Below are 20,616 nucleotides of genomic sequence, written 5' to 3'. Positions count from 1 at the left end.
AGACGTATACAAGAACATATGCCCTGTCCTAGTCCTCCCTGCCAGATTTTTCCCCCCCTAAATTGTGGTTTGAGATTTTAGGTCATTAATGGGACACATCTGTCTTTTTTTTTTTTTTCTCAAAAAGAAACTTTGAAGTCAGCAACCTAAAAAACTTTAGTTCATCGCTTTTAGTTTTCCTGAACATATTTGGTGTCTTCCATCCTTAAAATCAAGCAGGAAACCTCCATGCTCTATGCAATCATTCTTGTTAGTGGCCATGCATCCCCTGTGTGGGGGTGACCATAAATAATTCATTTTCCTCTTTGCTTCCTCAACATATATTCCTAAGTAATTCTACTAAACTGTAGAGAAGAAGGACCTTACAGATAAGACTCAGAGGGTTCACTTCTACATCGTACCTTGGTTACTAATGTGTTACCTAACGATACATCCTCACAGTTTCCTTTTGTGAATTAATAATAATAATAATATAATGCCTCTGTACCTCACAGGATAATTGTGAATTTTGGATGAGATAATGTGTATGAAAGAGTTTTGGAGACTCTAAGAGCTGTTAGAACTGCATTTCCCTGTTTGGGATGAAATGAGATCACCATACCCGATAGCAAAAAATCACCAGTTATTTTAGCTCAGATACTGTCTCCACTCTGCAAGAATTTTAGCTCTTTCAAATTCTCCTGAACCAGTTCTGGGAGTCCTTGGGGGATGTGCTGAGAGGAGTGCTTGCACTTCTTGCTGGTATTCACTTCCCTCTCTGTTTAGCTACACGAGTTTACCCACGACTGCTCATGCTGCCAGTGCTTACTTACTGCTTGCTCAGCTTGAGTCCCTGATGCAACTAATGTCCTTACTTAAAGGACTTATATACCCTGGAACAGCAACTGCCGTTGATACTGGGTCTGGGTCACCTGCAAAATGCCCTTTTATGTTTCTTTTCACTGTCTCAGAGTGAAGAACTCTCCTGGTTAGCCCCTGGGGGGGGGGGGGGGTGAGGGTAGGACTGAGCATCAGTCAGGAGCACCATCGTCTTATCATCTAGACAATCAGCTGAGATGGAGATACTCCCCAAAGTTCTGCTCACAGGGTTTGTGCCCTTTGGATAAAGCTGCTACCGAGACCACAAGCCTGGGGAGCCAGAAATTACATAGCTCCAGCTCCTCTACAGTTGTGAATTCTAACCAGACCCTTGCTGTGATTGGTAGCTGGAATCAGGTTGCAGAAGGGAGAGGAAGGAAAGGTGACACCATGGTTAACAATTGGACAGCCTTCTCAGTCTCACGGTTGGAGATAGCAGGAAGCTGGCTACTTCAGAGAAAATGGAAGCTCTAGATCAGAGCAGGCCAAAAGTAGCCTGGGCAGATGATGAGTCTGTGCCTTCTTACCTAAGGTAATAGCTTTTAAGCAGCTCTCTTTGTAACTGTCAGCTGTAGTATTCAGCCATATTAAGCCGGAGATTTTCTGATTCGCATTAGGCTGCTGTGCTGGAACAGCTCCCTCTCCTCCCATGTTTGAACATGAAATAAACCAATGCCTCTCAGCTGTCCCTAAAACATGCACCCAGGAAAAGCACAGCAGCAGCGCCCTGGTTGGAACTTAGGTACTTGGTGGACGCCTGTGTTAGATTTCGATGGAGCTGATTGGGAACGGTGGACAGGACAGGAATTATGAGCAAGATGGCCTCATAATTCAAAAATCAGTTTCATCTTTACTTTAGACCTTGTACTTTTCCTATCCCAACCCTAACCGTATCCCTTGTTGGAATCCCAACCCTAGTTATACTTGAACCCTAACAGCACAGATACTCTTCTTTACATTCATTCTAAGTAACTTCAAAGTTGCAAAAGAAGATTCCGTTTTACTGTGAGCCTTACTCTGTTCCTAACTGTATTCCGAAGTTTACATCAAAACCTAATTGCATGGGGCTGGGAAGGTAGCTCAGTGGTAGAGTGCTTGCCTTGCATGCATGAGGCCCTGAGTTCGATTCCTCAGCACCACATAAACAGAAAAAGCCAGAAGTGGCGCTGTGACTCAAGGAGTAGAGTCCTAGCCTTGAGCTGAAGAGCTGAGGGACAGTGCCCAGACCCAGAGTTTAGACCCCATGACCGGCAAAAAAAAAAAAAAAAAACCTAATTGCACACAAATCTCTATAGTAACACAAATGTGAACTCTAGTTTACATTCTTCCTTTAATATGACTTGCAATGTTTTAAGAAAACGTTTCAGTTTCATCTTTTCCTAACCTAAACCCTACCCCTAACTGAACCCTAATGCTAACCTTAAATATACTGGAATCCTTTTCCTAACTTCTAATGGACTTGTAATTCATAAAGTAAGTTTTAGTTTTACTCTAAACTTTACTTTTTCTCAACTCTAACCATATCCCTCACCAGAACTCTCACCCTCCATTATATAGAGATTCTAATAGTAGTACAAAGCATTCTTTACATTCATCCTTTTACTCAATTTGTAATTTTGAAAATAAATTTCAGTTTTACCCTTTTTCTAATTTTAACCCTAACACCATCCCTCACCAGAACCATAACCCTAATTATAACCCAAATCATAAACAGTAGCACAGATAATTCTTCTCTAATCATCCTAATTTTTACTTGAATTAAATAAGCTGCAATTTTACCCTAGCCTTGCCCTTTTCCTAACACTAATGCAAACCCTAACTCTGAACCTAACCCCATTTACACCCCTAATCCTAATAGTAGGGCAGATAGTCTTCTTTACATTCATCCTTTAACTTAACTCCTAGTTCTTACCAACCCTGCTTTCATACATGCTCTTTTGGGTATATTTCATACGTACTCTCTGAACAAGGATTTATAGTTGACATTTGTACTTTCTCCATTACTTACTTTTGTGCTGCCAGTAATATGCATGCAAAACTTATATAAAGCAGCCATTAATTCTGTATATATCGGTTCAACTTTCTACCCTAAATAGACAAGAAATTGAAAATTTATTATTACCATTATCAATAATATTTAATTCATTGATCGAGAAACTGGATGGTATTCTGTGATACAGTACAACATCAAGAAAAGATAAATCTTTAAAAGTATTTTGAAATATAATCAATAAATACATTTCGAGAATTGACATATTTCATGAAAATGCCATTTTGACTAAGCAAAATTTGTGATAATTAACTATGCTGGCATTTTCATCTTGCAGATAATAAAGAAGAATAAATTCTGGTATTACATATTTGATTTTGACCTTTAGGGGAGGACTGACTGATAAGAACATTAGGGAAAAATAATTAGGTCATTTTTGAGTGTCTAATAATCAAGGAAAGTAAAACAGATTCCTCAAGTTCTGGAAAGAGAATTTGAGGAAATGATTAGTGATTATTAAAAGATGATTAAATAAAGAATAAATTTTTATTTATAAGGATTAAACTATTTTATTTATAATGATTAAATTTAAAAACAGTAATCTTTTTTTGTTTTTATATATTGGTCAGTTTTGGGGCTTGAACTTAGGGCCTGGGCGCTGTCCCTGAGCTTTTGCATTCAAGGCTAGTGCTCTAACACTTTGAGCCATAGCACCGCTTCTGGTTTTCTGAGGGTTTCATGGACTTTTCTGCCCAGGCTGGCCTTAGAACCACGATCTTCAGGTCTTAGCCTCCTAAGTAGCTAGGAAGTAATCTTATTTCTTATTATGCCTATTAAGAGAAAGAATAAATTATCAGGAAGGAAATAGTCCACATGGGATTGAGAATAAGGGAGATAAAGACAAACTGTGATCATTGAACCTTCTGGCTGTCCACCAGAGCAGGTGCCCAGTCAGTCTAACCAGCAAACTCTATTGTGGAAGAAATGGGTGGAGTTTTCAAAACTTTTTAAGGCAACATCCCTTCTGACTGAACCCATTGTTTGGAGGTAGACTTTCTAATTACGGGTAGGTTACATGTTTTCTTATTTCAATTTGTGCTTTTTGTACTGAGCCCTGAACCCAAGGTCCCATACTCTTACTAGGCAAATTAATGTTATGCATCACTTTCCTATTTGATTAGTGTATGAATTCTCTTTCTTTCTTTCTTTCTTTTTTTTTTTTTGTGGCCGGTCATGGGGTCTGGAGCCTGGGCACTGTCCCTCAGCTCTTCAGCTGAAGGCTGGCGCTCTACCACTTAAGCCACAATGCCACTTCTGGCTTTTTCTGCTTCTGAGGAATCGAACCCAGGGCCTCATACATGCAAGGCAAACACTCTACCACTGAGCCACCTTCCCAGCCTGATTAATGTATGAATTCTCTTAAACGTTAATCTATTTTAAAAAAAAAGTATTTTAAGATCTCCAAAAATAGCATCAAGAGAGGCTATGTCTTGTTCATATTTCTGTAACTTCTCTTAACTGTAATTCTATGAAAATATATGCAAAAAAAAACAAAATTTACAAACATTTCAAGAGCAGTGTGGGAAATGTAGATTATTTGTCTAGAAACAAATATATTTAACTAGCTAAAAGTGTAAGTTGGGAATAAGAATAACCCATAATACCCAGAGACCACTTCCGGCGGCTTTGAAAGACTCAGAACCACGAGTAGAGAAGCAGAGTCATAAGCTCTGCCCCTTGAGAGTGTGTGAGCTCTTATCCCTTCTCTTCCTTTACTACTCCATGAAAGATTTCCTTCTTCCCTTCCTTGCCTCACCATACAGGAGTCTAAATAGAAATCAACCAAGTCTAGGAGGCTCTAGGGCAGAGTAAGAGACTCTGAATGGCCAAATGGAATAGCCATTCTGGCTTGTTCATTCTGCTGGCTCACATAACATCTTATGGTTTTTTCTATTGAAGGTAAATCTTGCTTGGGACCTCAGCAAGGCTGTGTGATGTACAAAGAACACAAGATTAAATTCTTTTTGGAGTAAAAGAATGAAATAGGCAAGTGGCTGAGGCATATGATACGATTTTAGCATCTGAGGAAAAATATAGACAAGCATGACCTATACTTTTTGTTTAGGATAGTCCATTTTGTTTGGATTGCTCCATTTCTTTTGTAATCTCCATTTTGTAACTGATGTCTTTGAGGTACATTAGACTTACTGAAGTTTTAAAAGCCCTCTTACTTGCCAGGCGCAGGTGGCTCACGCCTGTCATCCTAGCTACTCAGGAAGCTGATCTCTGAGGATCATGGTTCAAAGCCAGCCGGGGCAGGAAAGTCCATGAGACTCATATCTCCAATTAACCACCAGAAAACCAGAAGTGGCACTGTGGCTTGAGTGATAGAGTACTCACCTTGAGCTCAAGAGCTCAGGGACAGTGCCCCACAATGGACAAAAAAGCCTTCTTACAGCTCCAGAGATGGGGGTCTTTTTCTGGATGGGTTAAAGTGGAAGTCCTGTCAGTAATTCAGGAATATTGGAAAGAAGAGAAGAGATTTGAGCAAAGAGTAGATGGGAAAGATAGTGCTTATGTTTTTCAAAGGGAAGAGAGAAAGTGTAGTTTTTGACCTTCAGTAGCCATTGCGGGTTGACAGCATGGGTCTGACCAAACTCCTACCTGTATCAAAAAGAATGCATGACCTTTCCCAAATGGACCAGGGAACTGTGATGTCCTATTGCATCTCCATTTAGCAGAATATTTTAATAGTCATCAGGATCCCATGGACGAGGTACAGAAGGTAGTTTGAGTGGCAATGGGATTATGAGAACTAGATAGATAAAGTGACCTCACACTCTCACTTGTAACTTGTAAGCACAATATTTGACCTTTTCATAATCATATACACAGCAGATGAAGAGATTGAGGATCACACTAATACAATTCCCATAGAGAAAACTGTCAGGGAAAGCTTTGGACAGCAAAATGGCAAACTCATTAAAGAGAACACAGTCTAAACCAACAATCTAAAATGAAGTAAGTGTAAACATGCTATTTCCTGCTGTATGCAGTTGTAAAAATACAAAACCAGAGACATTAGTCTCACCAGCAATTTGAGGAGAAAAGTTCTAGAGATTTGTGACCTAAAATGTGGCCGCAAAACATGCCAGTGTTGCTTTTAGGTATGTGTACAAAGGAAGTACATGCACACTCAGGTTCTAGTATTGTAGTATCGCTCCATTATGCTGGCTTGCCCACATGAGTTACTTTAACAGTCGTTGCTTGGAAATAAATTGATGATGAGAGCTTCAGTTTTTAATTTTCTGATGCTGAGATTCTTGTTTCATGAATAACATCCATAGCATGTTCTGAAGTCATTAACCCGTTATCATTCCAGTGAAAATGCACACAAATTGGATGCTTGAGTAAGTTTTCTTCCTCCCAGTCTGTTAAATTTGAGTACCTGGGTTTAACAGTGACAATTCTGCTTTAATTGAAAGCGTTTATTCATTTCTGAATGCCAGTGGCAAATTTATATGAGCATTACTAATGTATTGAGCTTTTTGGTCTCAGCACTGTTTCAGGTAAATTCTAAATACTTTTCCTTTTATCACATAAATGAGCAAATGAGATTTTTAAATCCAAGCAGGAAAGTTTCTCAATTTATTTAAAATTTAAAGTAGATAGTTAAAAGAATCATTATTCCAAAAGTGGAGCTGTGGCTCAAAATGGTAGAGTGCTAGCCTTGAGCAAAAAAAGGAACTATGCCTAGATCCTGAGTTCAAGCCCCAGGACCAACAAAAAAATTGATCAACTATTTACTAATCATTTTTCCAAGTGAGTAACTTGTTGCCTATGCCTAAAGCATTATCCTATTAGATTTAAACTGCTTGCTGAATTAAGGGCTAATAATGCAAAATTTTTCTTTGAGGCTTTGTGAGTGATCTAAACTGAAATACAATTTTAAAAGGAACAAGATGAATAATTCCACACAACACATGTGGACACATTACTGTAGATTAATAATAAAATATATGAATTGCAAAGAGTTCCAGTCTAAAAATGTTGTTTCTCATAATCTGCCTAATTAGATATTATTTATTTATGAAGTCTAAAACAGCAGGGCCTTATAGCAAACTACCAATGTTAAAAACAAAGCAGATTCAGGGAGAATACAAGTAAATTATTTATAGGCACTTTGTGTTTGGTTTTGAAGTCTACTTATGGAAATTATACAACAGTCCTGTGAAAATTTCTTCCTCATCTTTTCTTCTGATACCAAGCGCATTCTGTAAAATCACAGCGAGGATACGCTCTAGCTTTAGTCACTGTGAGCCTCTGCTGTGAATGTGAGCCTTTCCATCAGGGCAGTTCTGCGGAGTTGCTGAGCCCCACTGCTGTTGCCCATGGGAGAAGATTTACAAGCGCTTTTAGGAAAATGACGTGCTGGAGAGCAGAAACTAGTCACAAATGTGTAACAGGACCCATCTAGTTAAATATGGTATGCTTGTTTTAGTTGGTTTTCCTAATAAGAACTCATAGTATCCCTTATACCTTGTGGATATCTAAAACCCTATCTAGGACTAAAACTCTGTGTGTGTGTGTGTGTGTGTGTGTGTAATGCACACATGCACATGTATTTGTGTGTATATGTGCACACACATGTATAAATGTATATATATATATATGTGTGTGTGTATACATTAATTACATGCATAATACATTTTTATATATTGTGTATACATTTTAATTATATACATGCATTTGTAGTTTGATGTAAAGCCTTTTTGTATTTAGGGTTTACAAATTAATAATCCTACATGAATTTGTATATGTATATATGTAAATGTATATGTTTGTAAATGTATATATGATGCCTAATATTTTCAAATGTTCAAGTTATTCCTATATAATGTATTAAAATATATATACATTCATACCTATACACACTTTTTTGAATGTAGACATATCTGTATCAACTGTAATTTATAAATTAGCACAGTAAGACATCAACAGCAGTAAGTAATCTTAGAACAGTTATGACAATGTATTGTAATGAAAGTTATGAAAGTACTCTCTCTCTCTCCCTCTTTCTCTCCCTCCCCCCTTCTCTCTCTCCCTCTCTCTCTCTTTTGTTGGTCCTGGGGCTTGAACTGTGGGCCTGGACACTGTGCTTGAGCTCTTCAGCTCACGGTGAGTGCTCTACCACTTGCCACAGCACCATTCCGATTTCCTGGTGGTTAATTGGAGATAAGAGTCTCCCGGACTTTCCTGCTTGGGCTGGCTTTGAATTGCAATCCTCAGATCTCAGCCTCTTGAGTAGCTAGGATTACAGGTGTGAACCACAGGCGCCCGCCTCTTGCTCTCTCTTATTGCACAATACCATAGTTTTTGTACTATTGTTGACCACAGGTGACTAGAACCTCTGAAAACAAAGGGGAGACTATTGTATTTGCAGATTCTACCCCAGAAAGGTGAGAGGAATGCCAAGTAAAAGTTTTTACCTCAATACCGTGGTTCTTTCATTCCAAGTCCTAACATGTCCGTCCCAGGCAGGCCCTGCTGTGTGTTCTGCACAATACCACTTCTCCCGGTGGAAAACCAGATCTGCCCAAGAGCTAACGTCTTCCAACATCAAGTATTCATTCAGTCTGATGGTGGCAAATGAAAGTCTGTAATTAAAGGCAACCCAATCCACATTGTTCCACGGCTCTCCTTTGAGCTCAGCACCCAACCAGTGTGGAGCTCAGCTCTCTCCCTAGGGCGCCAGTCTGCCTCCTTGCCTTTCTTGTTCCTCCCTGTCTTCCTGAACAATGGGGCAAGCATCCTTGAGGAATTGTAGTCTGCTTCTGCCCCAGCTTTGCTATCTCCCCAGGGACATTGGCTGAAGAACCTCTCAATTGTCATTCTGAGAATGACACTTCTGAGAATACCATGGCTTAGTGATCATAAAGAAAAGAAACTCGTTTCTCACAGTTCTCAGGGCTGGGAAGTCTGTGACCGAGGAACAGGCCTGGATGACACTTCCGTGCTGTGTCTTCCACAGTGGAAGGCAGTATAGAAGGGTCCACCTCCAAGCGAGACTTGAGAGAACCGGAGGGAAGGCCAGACTTACCGTTTCGAGGAACCTATTTCTGTAATAAGAATGAACACCTTAGACTACTCCCCACCCCGCACCCCGCCCAAACTTTCCCATTAGGAACCAATGTGCTCAAATGTTGTGACTGGTCTTCACTGCAGATGCCCACACTGGATGTTCTCCTAAAGCTTTGAAATGAAGGAAAGCTCAGCACACGTTCCTTCCTTCACCTGCTTTTGTAACATTCTGTTCTGTTCCTTCCAGATTTTCCCACTTCTTATAACTAGAGGAGTTTCTACTTCCTTTTCCTCTGGAAGAGGAAGCACCACTCACACACTTCCACACAATATGGGGTCCTGTGAGTTTACTTGTCCTCAAGGGTACCTTAGAAAGATGGAGTGTTGACATTCCTAAGGAAAGAAAATCTGTATTTTCCTGTACTTCCTGTATGTTACAGGAAAAATTCTAGGCACGGAGATAGAGGCACAGGATGATAATTGTCACATGGAATTAACTGAAACATCCATCAATAAAGATTCAGTGATTAAACCGATTATGACACTAAATTGATTATGGAATACTATTCAATCATGAAAAGCATTAGATCTATACGTGCTCCTCTGAACGTATGTTGTAAATACATATAGATACATGTCTGCAGGAACATCAACTAACACAGCCAATTACCAGCTGAGATTTGACGTACTTGGAGAGAGGAAGAAAGGGAATGAACACCTTTACTGTATACGTTTCTATGTTGTTATATTTTTTCATGACAAGCTATGTGTTGCTTCTGTAGTTTTTAAGATTAAAAATAAATGAAAATACCTCCCCACCGTTGTTACTGTCCCCTTTTAGAATTGCTATTTCAAGGTAACAGGAAACACAGATGAATGAGGCAAAGAGCTTATTCCACTTCAGCCCTCCTGTTCCCTTGTCTGTAAGAGCAAGATCTTCTGGCAGTCTCTCTATGGAGTTGATTGCCTAGGAGAGTGGCTTCATTCTGTCCACTTCCTCTCCTCCTTCAGTCTTTTCTTAGCTCCTTCCCATTAAAAGTGTCCCATTAAGAGCTGCTCTTCTGCTAGGCAGTGGTGCTCTCCTGGTACCCTAGCACTTGAGTACCTGAAAAGGATAATCGAGTTGAAGGTCCACCTGAGCCTTGTGGCAGGACCCTGCCTGAAAACACACACACACACACACACACACATGCACGCAGGCACACATACCATCTTGCCTGTTTCCAAGGCCATCTCTTTTGCCTTAGAGATCAGCAAATCACAAAGCTCTTTCCTCACATTAACTATTTCCATCAATTCTGGTGTCTGCTGTAAATCAAATATGCAGTTCCTCACATCCAGTTCTGCTGCTTTAAACCCAGTGCTTAGGGAAAGAGGAAGCAAACTTGCATAAAGCCTGCATCTGGGTTGTAGGCCTTGGGGAGATTATTGTCCCCACCTATTTAAAACTAGACAGGCTTTGTTCCACCGTCGTTCACTCCTCTGAAGAAATACTTACCACATCTTACAAGATTTGCATCTCTCTCTTACTACATTTTTGAACTTGTTATTCTGGAAGAGCATTAAACCCCTCCTGACTTTGGGTCATACTTGAAAGCCTCCTTTCAGAATAGTGCTTGCTCACTAAGCTGTAGCTGGCTTGATTAAGACAGGCTGTTCTGGGTTTCTTCCAGTTAGGGAAAGACTTCCAAAAACTTAATTCCTGCTAGAGTTATTTCAAATACTTTTCATGCATAGCAACTAAAGATCCTTCTTTAGCTAATCAAATAGCTCTACATAGCATTAACATTTTATTCACTTACTAGAAAAATTGTCAGTTTCTCTTATATATGTTGGGTTAGCTACTTCATTTTTGTTTTTCTCTGAACATTGTAGCCAAAATAGAAAAACAGCAGTACCAACTTGGTTGGTGTAACTAAGGTCTTAGGCATCCTCGGGGTAAAGTCACAAAATCGTTCTTTGTCCCACACAGTGATCTCTAACAGCTTCTCTCTCCTGTCTTACATTTCTTCTACTGTTTCCTTAGTTAAATCAATACTATCGAATTCAGTCAGAAAATGCAATCATTGTAAGATGGGAGCCATGTCATAATAGATTGTCTCCAGATAACTGTCCTGACATGTGTGTTTTGCAGGTGCAAGTATTGGCATTATGATGACAACCTGCTCACGTCAAGTGTGGTCATTGTCTTCCATAACGAAGGATGGTCCACTCTCATGAGAACAGTGCACAGTGTGATCAAAAGGACACCACGAAAGTATTTAGCAGAAATCGTGTTGATTGATGATTTCAGCAATAAAGGTAACGGCTCTAGGACGGACCTTTTGGTCAACCAGTTAATTTGAGCAGTGACCAAAATAAAGTTTGGAAATAATTCACTTTTTCACATTAAAAGGGTACTGATAACACCTATTATCAACAAGTTGACATGGTGGCACATCTTCTGAATGGAGAGCGCATGTGAATAGCATGAAAATGCCTTTCAAAAGCTGGGCACCGGTGGCTCATGCCTGTAACCCTAGCTACTCAGGAGGCTGAGATCTGAGAATCTCCGTTCAAAGCCAGCCCAGGCAGGAAAGTCCATGAGACTCTTATTTCCAATTAACTACCAAAAAACTGGAAGTGGCGCTGTGGCTCAGATGGTAGAGTGTTGACCTTGAACTGAAGAGCCAAGGGACAGTACCCAGTCCCAGAGTTCAAGCCCCATGACCAACAAAAGAAGGAAAGAAAGAGAGAGAGAAAGAAAGAAAGAAAGAAAATGCTTTTCAAATGGCCTCTGTAAAAGTTTGCATCCTCTAAACTTAATTTGGACTCTTTCAGTCTGGATAAACTCTGGCTGTATTTATAAGGATGTGACTAGAATCCTGAGTTCCGTGCATGTTAGCATTAGAAAGAATGGAAGCAGAACTTTCTTTCTCCCCCGCCCCGCCTCCTTCTCTGTGCCACTGAGTGCTTCCTTCACCCATCCATTTATTGCACTACAGAATGTGTAACTGCACGTTTCCTACTATTCTGTTGCACTTAGCTTAGACATCTCGTTGGCAATTTTCTATGACAAGAATGTTTTCAACAGAAGTATTACAAGACAAATACTTGAAGTGTTTTAAAACATCTATACAATAAAATAATATACATACTGCAATGAACTCCAAAGCTATGGAGACAAATAACTTTTTTCTTAATTTTTTTTTCTGATGACTCTGCATTCTTTACCTTATATATGGTATAGTCACATGCACATCTGTGGGAGGGTGGGGGGAGGGCACAGAATCCGAGGAAAAAAGGTGAAAAGGCACATCCGCGGAGCCCACTGGACAGCGATGACAGTGAACTCTGCAACTTGTGTGTAGCGATGGAAGGGAGGTAATGGGAGAGAAGGAGGGAACAGACGACACTCTATGAAAGTAAATGAACTTACTACCTGACATGTGTCAATGTAACTCCACTGTGTACCACCTCTAAAACAACAGCAAACCAGAAATAAAATATACTACCAACATCATTTTAGGTTTAGGAAAAAGAAATCTAAATCAGAAACAATTTTGAGATAGCTCCTGCCTTTGTACTGACTTTGTGCACACCTATATTAGTAAGTAATGTTTTTTTTTTTTTAACAGAATCTAAAAAGAGAAAGTAAAGATAACCAAAAAGCTTTCTACCACCATAAAATAATTGCTTGGAGAAAGGTAGAAGAGAATTTGGGGCTTTTAGATGTTGGCTCATTTTACATTCATATTGCACTCATTAACTGTGTTGTTACAAATCTACCTTGTCAGTATCCAGCACCACATTTTGAAGGCAGCCACACAGTGTCTGTTTCCTGACTATGTATGGAGATTGACAGCTCCCTTTAAACAGAGCACAGAAGATCTTTAACTGGTTGCCTCAACTCTGAAACAACTTTAAAAACGATTGTCCTATCTTCTAGAAAATGACATCGTGTGTGGTTAATCTAGCTGGAGTGGAAATTTAGTTTGTACTTTGCCCAGTAGATTAAAAAAGTAAACTTGGAAGTTTCTTTAAGAGACAAACTACTAATATAAAAACCCACAGAGGAGCTAACTATTCATAATAAAATTTAAGTTTCTGCAAGTTGCAGTGCCCTCTCTAACTGAAGTTCGAAGCCCTTAAACAGAGCAAGCACCTGCACACACAGGCGCATTAACCAGCTAAGGCTGAGTCAAGCAACTCTGAGCAGCTCAGAGCCCTGGCTCAGGGCTCCATCTCCTTTACTGTGAGGCCCACATCTACAAAGCCTCAGTTCACAGAGGAAAAGCACAGACAGTGAAATAAGGAGGTCCTGTGGCTTCTGCTTCACCATCTTGTTTTGCCACAGCCAGTGGCATGCCTGCCTGGCACTGGTGGGTTCAAGACAGATGGCCATGGGGCTGGGAAGGTGGCTCAGTGGTAGAGCGCTTGCCTTGCATGCTTGAGGCCCTGGGTTCGATTCCTCAGCACCACATAAGAAAAAAGCCGGAAGTTGGGCTGTGGCTCAAGTGGTAGAGCACTAGCCTTGAGCTGAAGGGCTGAGGGACAGCTCCCAGGCCCAGAGTTCAGGCCTCACAACCGGACTCAAAAAAAAAAGAAAAAAGACAGATGGCCACATTCTTCCAGGGCATGGCAGTGGCTATTCTGAGCCTAGCTGAATCTCCCACGATAGAATAGCCTCAAGAAACCGGAAGTCACTGGACGCACTATTGCTCTTTGTGATCTCCAAACCAAGGCTCCAAACTTGAAGAGCTGGCCACTTGTTCCTGTTCATAAAAATATAGAGAGAATGTTCACCTATCTAAAGAGCACCTAATGAAATTCAGAAACACTTAAAAAAAAGAACTTAGAACTGTACCAGGCTTTACAAAAAAAGAAAAGGAAGAAAGGAAAGAAAGAAAGAGAGAGAGAAAGAAAGAAAGAAAGGAAGAAAGAGAAAGAAAGAAAGAAAGAACCCTTCCCAAACAAAAAATTAAATCTGAAGAGGAAATTATTCAAATATTTTAGGGGGTATATTATAACCATAAGAATTTTGTTTATAATACTCATTAAAACTGGTTCCAAAATGGAAGGAAAAAATCTCTCAGTTCTGAATGCCATGTGTGCGGGTGTCTTGCTAATAATAAGCTTCCTGAAATGAATAAAATATTATGTCCATTTACACACCAGCTTAGCTCCAATACAGCATTTGTGTATGTGTGGTTTTTTGGTATCCAAGGGCCAAACTTTTAAACAGTTTTAAAGCAATTGTTGTGTCCTCAAGAAGCGTCTTTAAAGGCTCCAGAAGCCTGTTCTGGCTGCCATGAGCCAATTTCATGGGCTCCTAGTGATAAACAAAATCTGTTGTCTCACAGTGGGAAGCCAAGACAGAAATCTGGCCAAATGTGTCTGGTTTTTATAACACAGAATTTCCTCTACTTAATTACAGACATATATGTGTGTGTCTGTAATTATAATGGTTATAATTGAATATAATCTGCTATACACTTGTGAAGCTAAAGATACTGAGAAACTAGGATCCTTTGATTATTATTTGCCAACTTTATGGGAATCATATTCATCGCAGCAGGGTTACAACTTATTATATTTGGAAAAAGATGGTCTAGATAGAAAATATGAAATGAACTATAGCCTGTGCAGACTCCAGGGAAATTGTGTAATGTTGTAAAGTAGTCATTGCACCTTCAGGAATCCTGAATAATTGCATCTGACAACTCAAAAAAAAAACAGTTTCTGAAAGCTAAGCTTATTTTATCTTGTATGTTGGATCTTAAATCCCAGGCCTGGGCACCGTCTCAGCTTTTTGCCTAAGGCTGGTACTCTATCACTTGAGCCCCCAGCTCTACTTCTGGCTTTTTGGTACTTAACTGGCAAATAAGAGTCGCATAGAAAGCTGCATGCTGGTGGTTCACGCCTGTAATCCTAGCTACTCAGGATGCTGAGATCTGAAGATCATGGTTCAAAGCCAGCAACCACAGGAAAATTCTGAGAGACTCTTATCTCCAGTTATCTCCACAGCTCTGGAAGTGGAGCTGTGACTCAAAGTGGTACAGCACTATCCTTGAACAGAATACCTCAGGGACAGCACCCGTACCCACAGTTCAAGCCCTACCATTGACCAAAAAAAAAAAGAGTCCCACAGACTTTCCTGCCTGGGCATTAGCCACATACACATAGCCTGAAAGGTGTTAGACTTGACATTAAACATTTAAACTTTGGGGGAAAAAAAGTTTAGGGTTGGGAGTGTATCTTAGTGATAGCTCAGTGGTAGCTAAGCCTAGCATGCATGAAGCCCTTGGTTCGATTCCTCAGAACCACATAAACAGAAAAAGGCGGAAGTGGTGCTGTGACCGAAGTGGTAGAGTGCTAGCCTGAAGCAAAAAAAAAGTTCAGAGGGCTGGGAATGTGGCTTAGTGGTAGAGTGCTTGCCTAGCAAGCATGAAGCCCTGGGTTCAATTCCTCAGTCCCACATAAACAGAGAAAGCCAGAAATGGTGCTGTGGCTTAAGTGGTAGAGTGCTAGCCTTGAGCAAAAGAACCTCAGAGACAGTGCCCAAGCCCTGAGTTCAAGCCCCAAGACTGGCAATAAATAGGTAGGTAGGTAGGTAGGTAGGTAGGTAGGTAGGTAGATAGATAGATAGATAGATAGATAGATAGATAGATAGATAGATAGATAGATAGATAGATAGATAGATTGATTGATTGATTGATAAGAAAAAAGTTTAAAAGATTTTGAAGCTCCAACTGTTGATTAGAAAATCACCATGTAATGTTTAGAAAGATACTAATCAGTCTTCTGTAGATACATTAAGCTTTAAATTTAGTGTAAATCTAGTGGAGGTTTAATCTAGGGCTTCAGTACCGTCCAGAATACCTTCTACCACTGGGCAATCGCTGTCTTCATAGGTGAAGCATTTTTGTAACCTGTGGCGTATCGTTTGCTGCCTTCCCCATTTGTGTCTTGTCTTTATTGCTGAAGAGGGGGGAAAAAAAGCTTTATATACAAATGTCTAACTTAGAATTTTGATTGGAGTTTTTCCATCCACAGACCACTTAAAAAAAAAACTGGACGACTATATTAAACAGTGGAATGGCCTAGTGAAAGTATATCGAAATGAGAGAAGAGAAGGGTTAATCCAAGCACGGAGCATTGGTGCCCAGAAGGCTAAGCTTGGACAGGTAGGAAACCCTTAATGTCTCTATAATGTCATAGCTTTCGACTTAGTAACTAAAAGATCATATACATTTTAATTACTCATCGGTGGTTTTTTTTAAAAATTGATATGAGGATGCTAGCTTGAACAAACGTATGTGTCAAAATTGGCTATAATGCTAATTCTCATTAGCATCTTAATGTAAATTGTGTACGATGTATGATATTCCATGTGTGAGGAGTATTCTTTCACCCTGCCTCTTTTCTTTAAGGTTTTGATATACCTTGATGCCCACTGTGAGGTAGCAGTTAACTGGTATGCACCACTTGTAGCTCCCATATCTAAGGACAGGTAACATTACCTTGCTTTTTTGTTTTTTCTTTCCTAGTTGAAAAGTAAGCCTTGTCCTAGAAGGGCAACTACACATTCTCTGATCGCAGTTGTACTCTGTGTACCACGTGTTGTGTTTGAAGTGTTGTTACCATGAGCTAGTTACCTGGGAGTAGAGCTAGGTTGATAGTTAAGCGATGCAAATGCAGAAAGTCTGACATTTGAGGGAGACCGAAGTATCCCCCTGGAGAGTCTGTTACTGAGACTTCCTCTAACTCTAGAGACTTCTCTAAGAGTCGTACTGATTACTGTCCCTAAACTGGATTGTAAAAGCATTAAAAATCTTGGAAGATTAGTGCTTTGAATATATATATATATATATATATATATATATATATAGCATACATATTAAATTATATACATTTTATATATAGTTGTTTCTTTTGCCTTTTTAAAAATTACTTCACATAGTAAGGGCTACTTGTTATTTTGTCAAGTTTTTGAGTGTCCTATAGAAACTCTAAGGTTTAAAAATAGACAACTACTCCATGGAGATGTGGCGATCACTATTAAATTTCTGAAAATTTCTGAATTATTAGAAGGCAGTCTCCTCCTTCTCCTACTTCTCAGAGTCCTTGTTGCTTCCTGTCCAGAATTCTGACGGTTTTAGAATGCTGACTGCTTTAGAATTGACGCAAATGAGACATATCATGTAGCAGATAGCATGTGTCAGAGAGAAAACCTGAGGAGGCTTTATCCTAAGGAAGGCCTATCATACTGAAGGCCTATCATAATCACTTTGCCATGTTGTCTGGGTTAATCCTCACAGGAACCCTGTAAAGCAGAGCTGGCTCCAATTTTCTGAAAAGATTACTAAAGATTAGAAAAAATAACTAATTTGTTCCAAATCTGATAGCTAATAACCCATCAAATGGAGGTCTCTGGGCCACTTGCCACCATTTTTTAGAAATGGGAAAGGCATAAGGGTAAGGAAAAATACTTATTCAGGGATCAGGTAACTCTCCCACGGGATGCTAGCATTCCTGCCAGTAGGCAAGTGGCTTTCCAAAGGCCATAGCCACACCCCACCCATCCTCCTGAGCAAGCAAGACCACACTCTGAGAGAATGCAGCGTCCTTCTTGAGTCCTTTCCCCCAATCAGCATTCTCAACCCCATAGACTTTTTCCCCTTTCTCTTGGTTTCTAAGCATCTAGAAAGTAGTGTGACCTAGTTTTATGGAAGAGCTGTGATCTCTGTTTTAGGAAATACATTTTAGAATCTTGCTGATGAGATCAGCATGGAACCAAAGCAGGGTATCAAATTATCTTTGTAATGTTAACTCTACATTCAACTAGTTATGTAGCACTTACATTTTTATGAAGCTCAACTACAGGGTTTTTTTTTTTTTTTCCTTTCTTTATGGTAGTTTCTCTGACCATTTTTTAAGTTCTTCAACAGATTTTGAGAGATTTTTTTTTTCTTTCTGCTTTTTTTTTTAAGCAGCTGTTTAGATTTTTTTTTCTTTTTTTGCAATGAAAGGAGCAAGAAAGGAGATTAAGTAAAAACACAGAAACACATTTTCACAATAATGACTTCTAAAGCAACCAAGAGTTGGGAGAACTAAGAATGTGGCAAGAGCATATGCACACACACACACACACACCTATACATACACACACTTTATTTTTATTTATTTTTACTATCTTTCAGTAGATGTACAAATGGTTTTTTCAGTTCACCATGTTAGTTTATGGCCAGGTACTTTAAATGGGGATGGGGAAGGAAAATGTAGGCAGAAAAATCTTGTAAATAACGCAAAAATACCCAGAGAAAGTTACTAGGAAAAAAAGGGGAAAACACTAGTAAACTCAATGCCCATAAGCCAAGGGGAAAAGTCACCTCTTTGCCGCCCTTACCTGAATAGGCTTCTGGGTTTTCATGGGACATTCATTTTCTATTTCACCATTAGATAGTTAAGTTGCCAAATGCAAAAACAACCTACAGAAAGGGCCAACGTAGGTAGGCATGCTAAACTAGTCAGTTGTGGCTTCTTAAATGCTTTTTCATTTTCTGTAAATGTTTCAGAACTACATGTACTGTGCCTCTAATAGATTACATAGATGGGAATGATTATTCCATTGAACCACAGCAAGGTGGGGATGAAGATGGCTTTGCCAGAGGGGCCTGGGACTGGAGCTTACTGTGGAAACGTGTTCCTCTAAGCCACAAGGAAAAGGCCAAAAGAAAACATAAAACTGAGCCTTATCGGTAAAGATGATTACTTTCAATTTTCACTGAATGTTTACCTAAGTCCTCTCTTTTTCCTTCCTCATGAACTCGTGTACATGTGTGGTTCCCTACATTGATTTTCATTTGACTTTTGCTGCCATCAACCCAATTCAGAACCATTTGCACTGTGCCGCTTATAGATGTCATAAATGGCAACACATATGAAATTATACCCCAAGGGGGTGGTGATGAAGATGGGTATGCCCGAGGAGCATGGGATTGGAGCATGCTCTGGAAACGGGTGCCCCTGACCTCTCGAGAGAAGAGACTGAGAAAGACAAAAACTGAACCGTATCGGTAATCACTAAATCACTTACCTATCTTCCTTCCTCTCTCCTTGCTGCTAATCCATTAACCTCTTGCAAGCTGAAAACCGGCTCACACTGTAGATGCTGCCTCAGAGGCCGGGGAAGGGTTTCTTTCTTCTCTCAGGCTTGGCTCAAAGCTTTCAATTCACATTTACCTTCAATGCCATCTCCTCTGACTGTTGAGTGGGACAGGCAGGGGACAGCAGGAAACACATGATTAGCTCCAAGTAGATGTAAGTGAAGAAAAATGTCTCCTGGGCCAGTAGACTGGATCCATAGGTTTGAGTCTTTGGATGATAAGGGTATTCTATAAATTCAAACTAAATGACTGATAATCCAAGACTTCATTTCTACTCAAATGCCATGAGGGTAAGGCTAACAAATGAAAGAAAAACATTAAGGCATTTGGGGATTTTTTTTTTTTCCTCTTTGGCTTTACATGTTTATATGCTAATTTTGAATCAGTTAAAGATGAATGAATAGAAAAATACACAGATTTACTGGGCACTGATGGCTCCTACCTACAATCCAAGCTACTCAGGAGGCTGAATCCTTCTGAAGATTGTGGTTCAAAGCCAGCCTGGGCTTTAACCACCAAAAATCAGGGAATGGCTCTGTAGCTGAAAGCAGTAGAGCAGTAGCCTTGAGCAAAAAAGCTCAGGAGCAGAGCCCAGGTCCTGAGTTCAAGCTCCAGGACCAGCATGTCCCCTCCCCCGCCCCCCAAAAAAAACACTAGGAAATGCTGCATAGAATCATTTATTGTCAGCCGGGCGCTGGTGGCTCACGCCTGTAATCCTAGCTACTCAGGAGGCTGAGATCTGAGGATCCAGGTTCAAAGCCAGCCCGGGCAGGAAAGACCGTGAGACTCCTATCTCCAATAAACCACCAGAAAACCGGAAGTGGCGCTGTAGCTCAAGTGGTAGAGCGCTCGCCTTGAGCTGAAGAGCTGAGGGACAGCGCCCAGGCCCAGAGTTCAAGCCCCACGACCGACAAAAAAAAAAAAAAAAGAATCATGAATTGTCAAAAACTTTCAGAGTCAAACTGTATGTCCATATTAACTTTTGTCATATCATGTGGTTTTTCACATAAAACAATTTATTGTTACTGTCTTCTTCCACCTTTTAATTAGAATGTATTCCTGTCTTTCAAAACAATAACCCCAGGTGAAAAATTTACTCAGATGTTAGTATTATGTTCTCTAGAATGTGTCTATTTGATGTTTTTGATCATGCAGTTCTACCTTTGTTCTCTTTCTCCTTGTTACACTGCTGGGAATGGTAGAATTAATTCTGTTTTAGGAAAATGCTTCAGTGTCATGGAATGCTGGCGGGTTTGGGCACGTCCTGTCTAGATACTGAATGGCAAACATAAAGAAATGACAGAAACTTAAACTTTATTTAACCACATTTTCCAAATTTTGAAAATTTCAGACTAGTTTAGCAATCTGCTTCTGACCTGCTTAGTTCCCTAACAAGTCTGGCAAAAAAAATAATAAAAAGTTCCAATGACATTTATATTTTTTGCCTATTCCATGGCCTAGTAAAGGCTTTTTGTTTTGTTTTGTTTCTTTTTTGAGCAGATGTTAGGGTTTGAACTCAGACCTGGGTGCTGTCCTTTA

General features: G+C 39.9%; 1 protein-coding gene across 2 annotated transcripts in view; it reads left to right on the top strand.

The window, feature by feature from the left end:
• Galnt7 (polypeptide N-acetylgalactosaminyltransferase 7) overlaps positions 1 to 20,616 on the top strand; it is a 122,959-nt gene that overhangs the window by 88,333 nt on the left and 14,010 nt on the right. The window contains exons 3-6 of one of the 2 annotated variants that reach the window (XM_042701053.1): positions 11,064 to 11,230; positions 15,965 to 16,095; positions 16,342 to 16,421; positions 18,805 to 18,987. In XM_042701053.1, the coding sequence (XP_042556987.1) occupies positions 11,064 to 11,230; positions 15,965 to 16,095; positions 16,342 to 16,421; positions 18,805 to 18,987 (561 nt within the window). Of the gene's footprint in view, positions 1 to 11,063; positions 11,231 to 15,964; positions 16,096 to 16,341; positions 16,422 to 18,486; positions 18,670 to 18,804; positions 18,988 to 20,616 lie in introns of both variants that reach the window. The other variant, XM_042701056.1, reaches the window with a different exon arrangement.

The sequence above is a fragment of the Dipodomys spectabilis genome, unplaced genomic scaffold, assembly GCF_019054845.1.
Source record: "Dipodomys spectabilis isolate Male_0828 unplaced genomic scaffold, ASM1905484v1 ptg000009l, whole genome shotgun sequence".
In the NCBI taxonomy this organism is placed as follows: domain Eukaryota; kingdom Metazoa; phylum Chordata; class Mammalia; order Rodentia; family Heteromyidae; genus Dipodomys; species Dipodomys spectabilis.
Note: the sequence above shows the minus strand (reverse complement) of the source record. Positions and strands in the feature narration are given on the sequence as shown.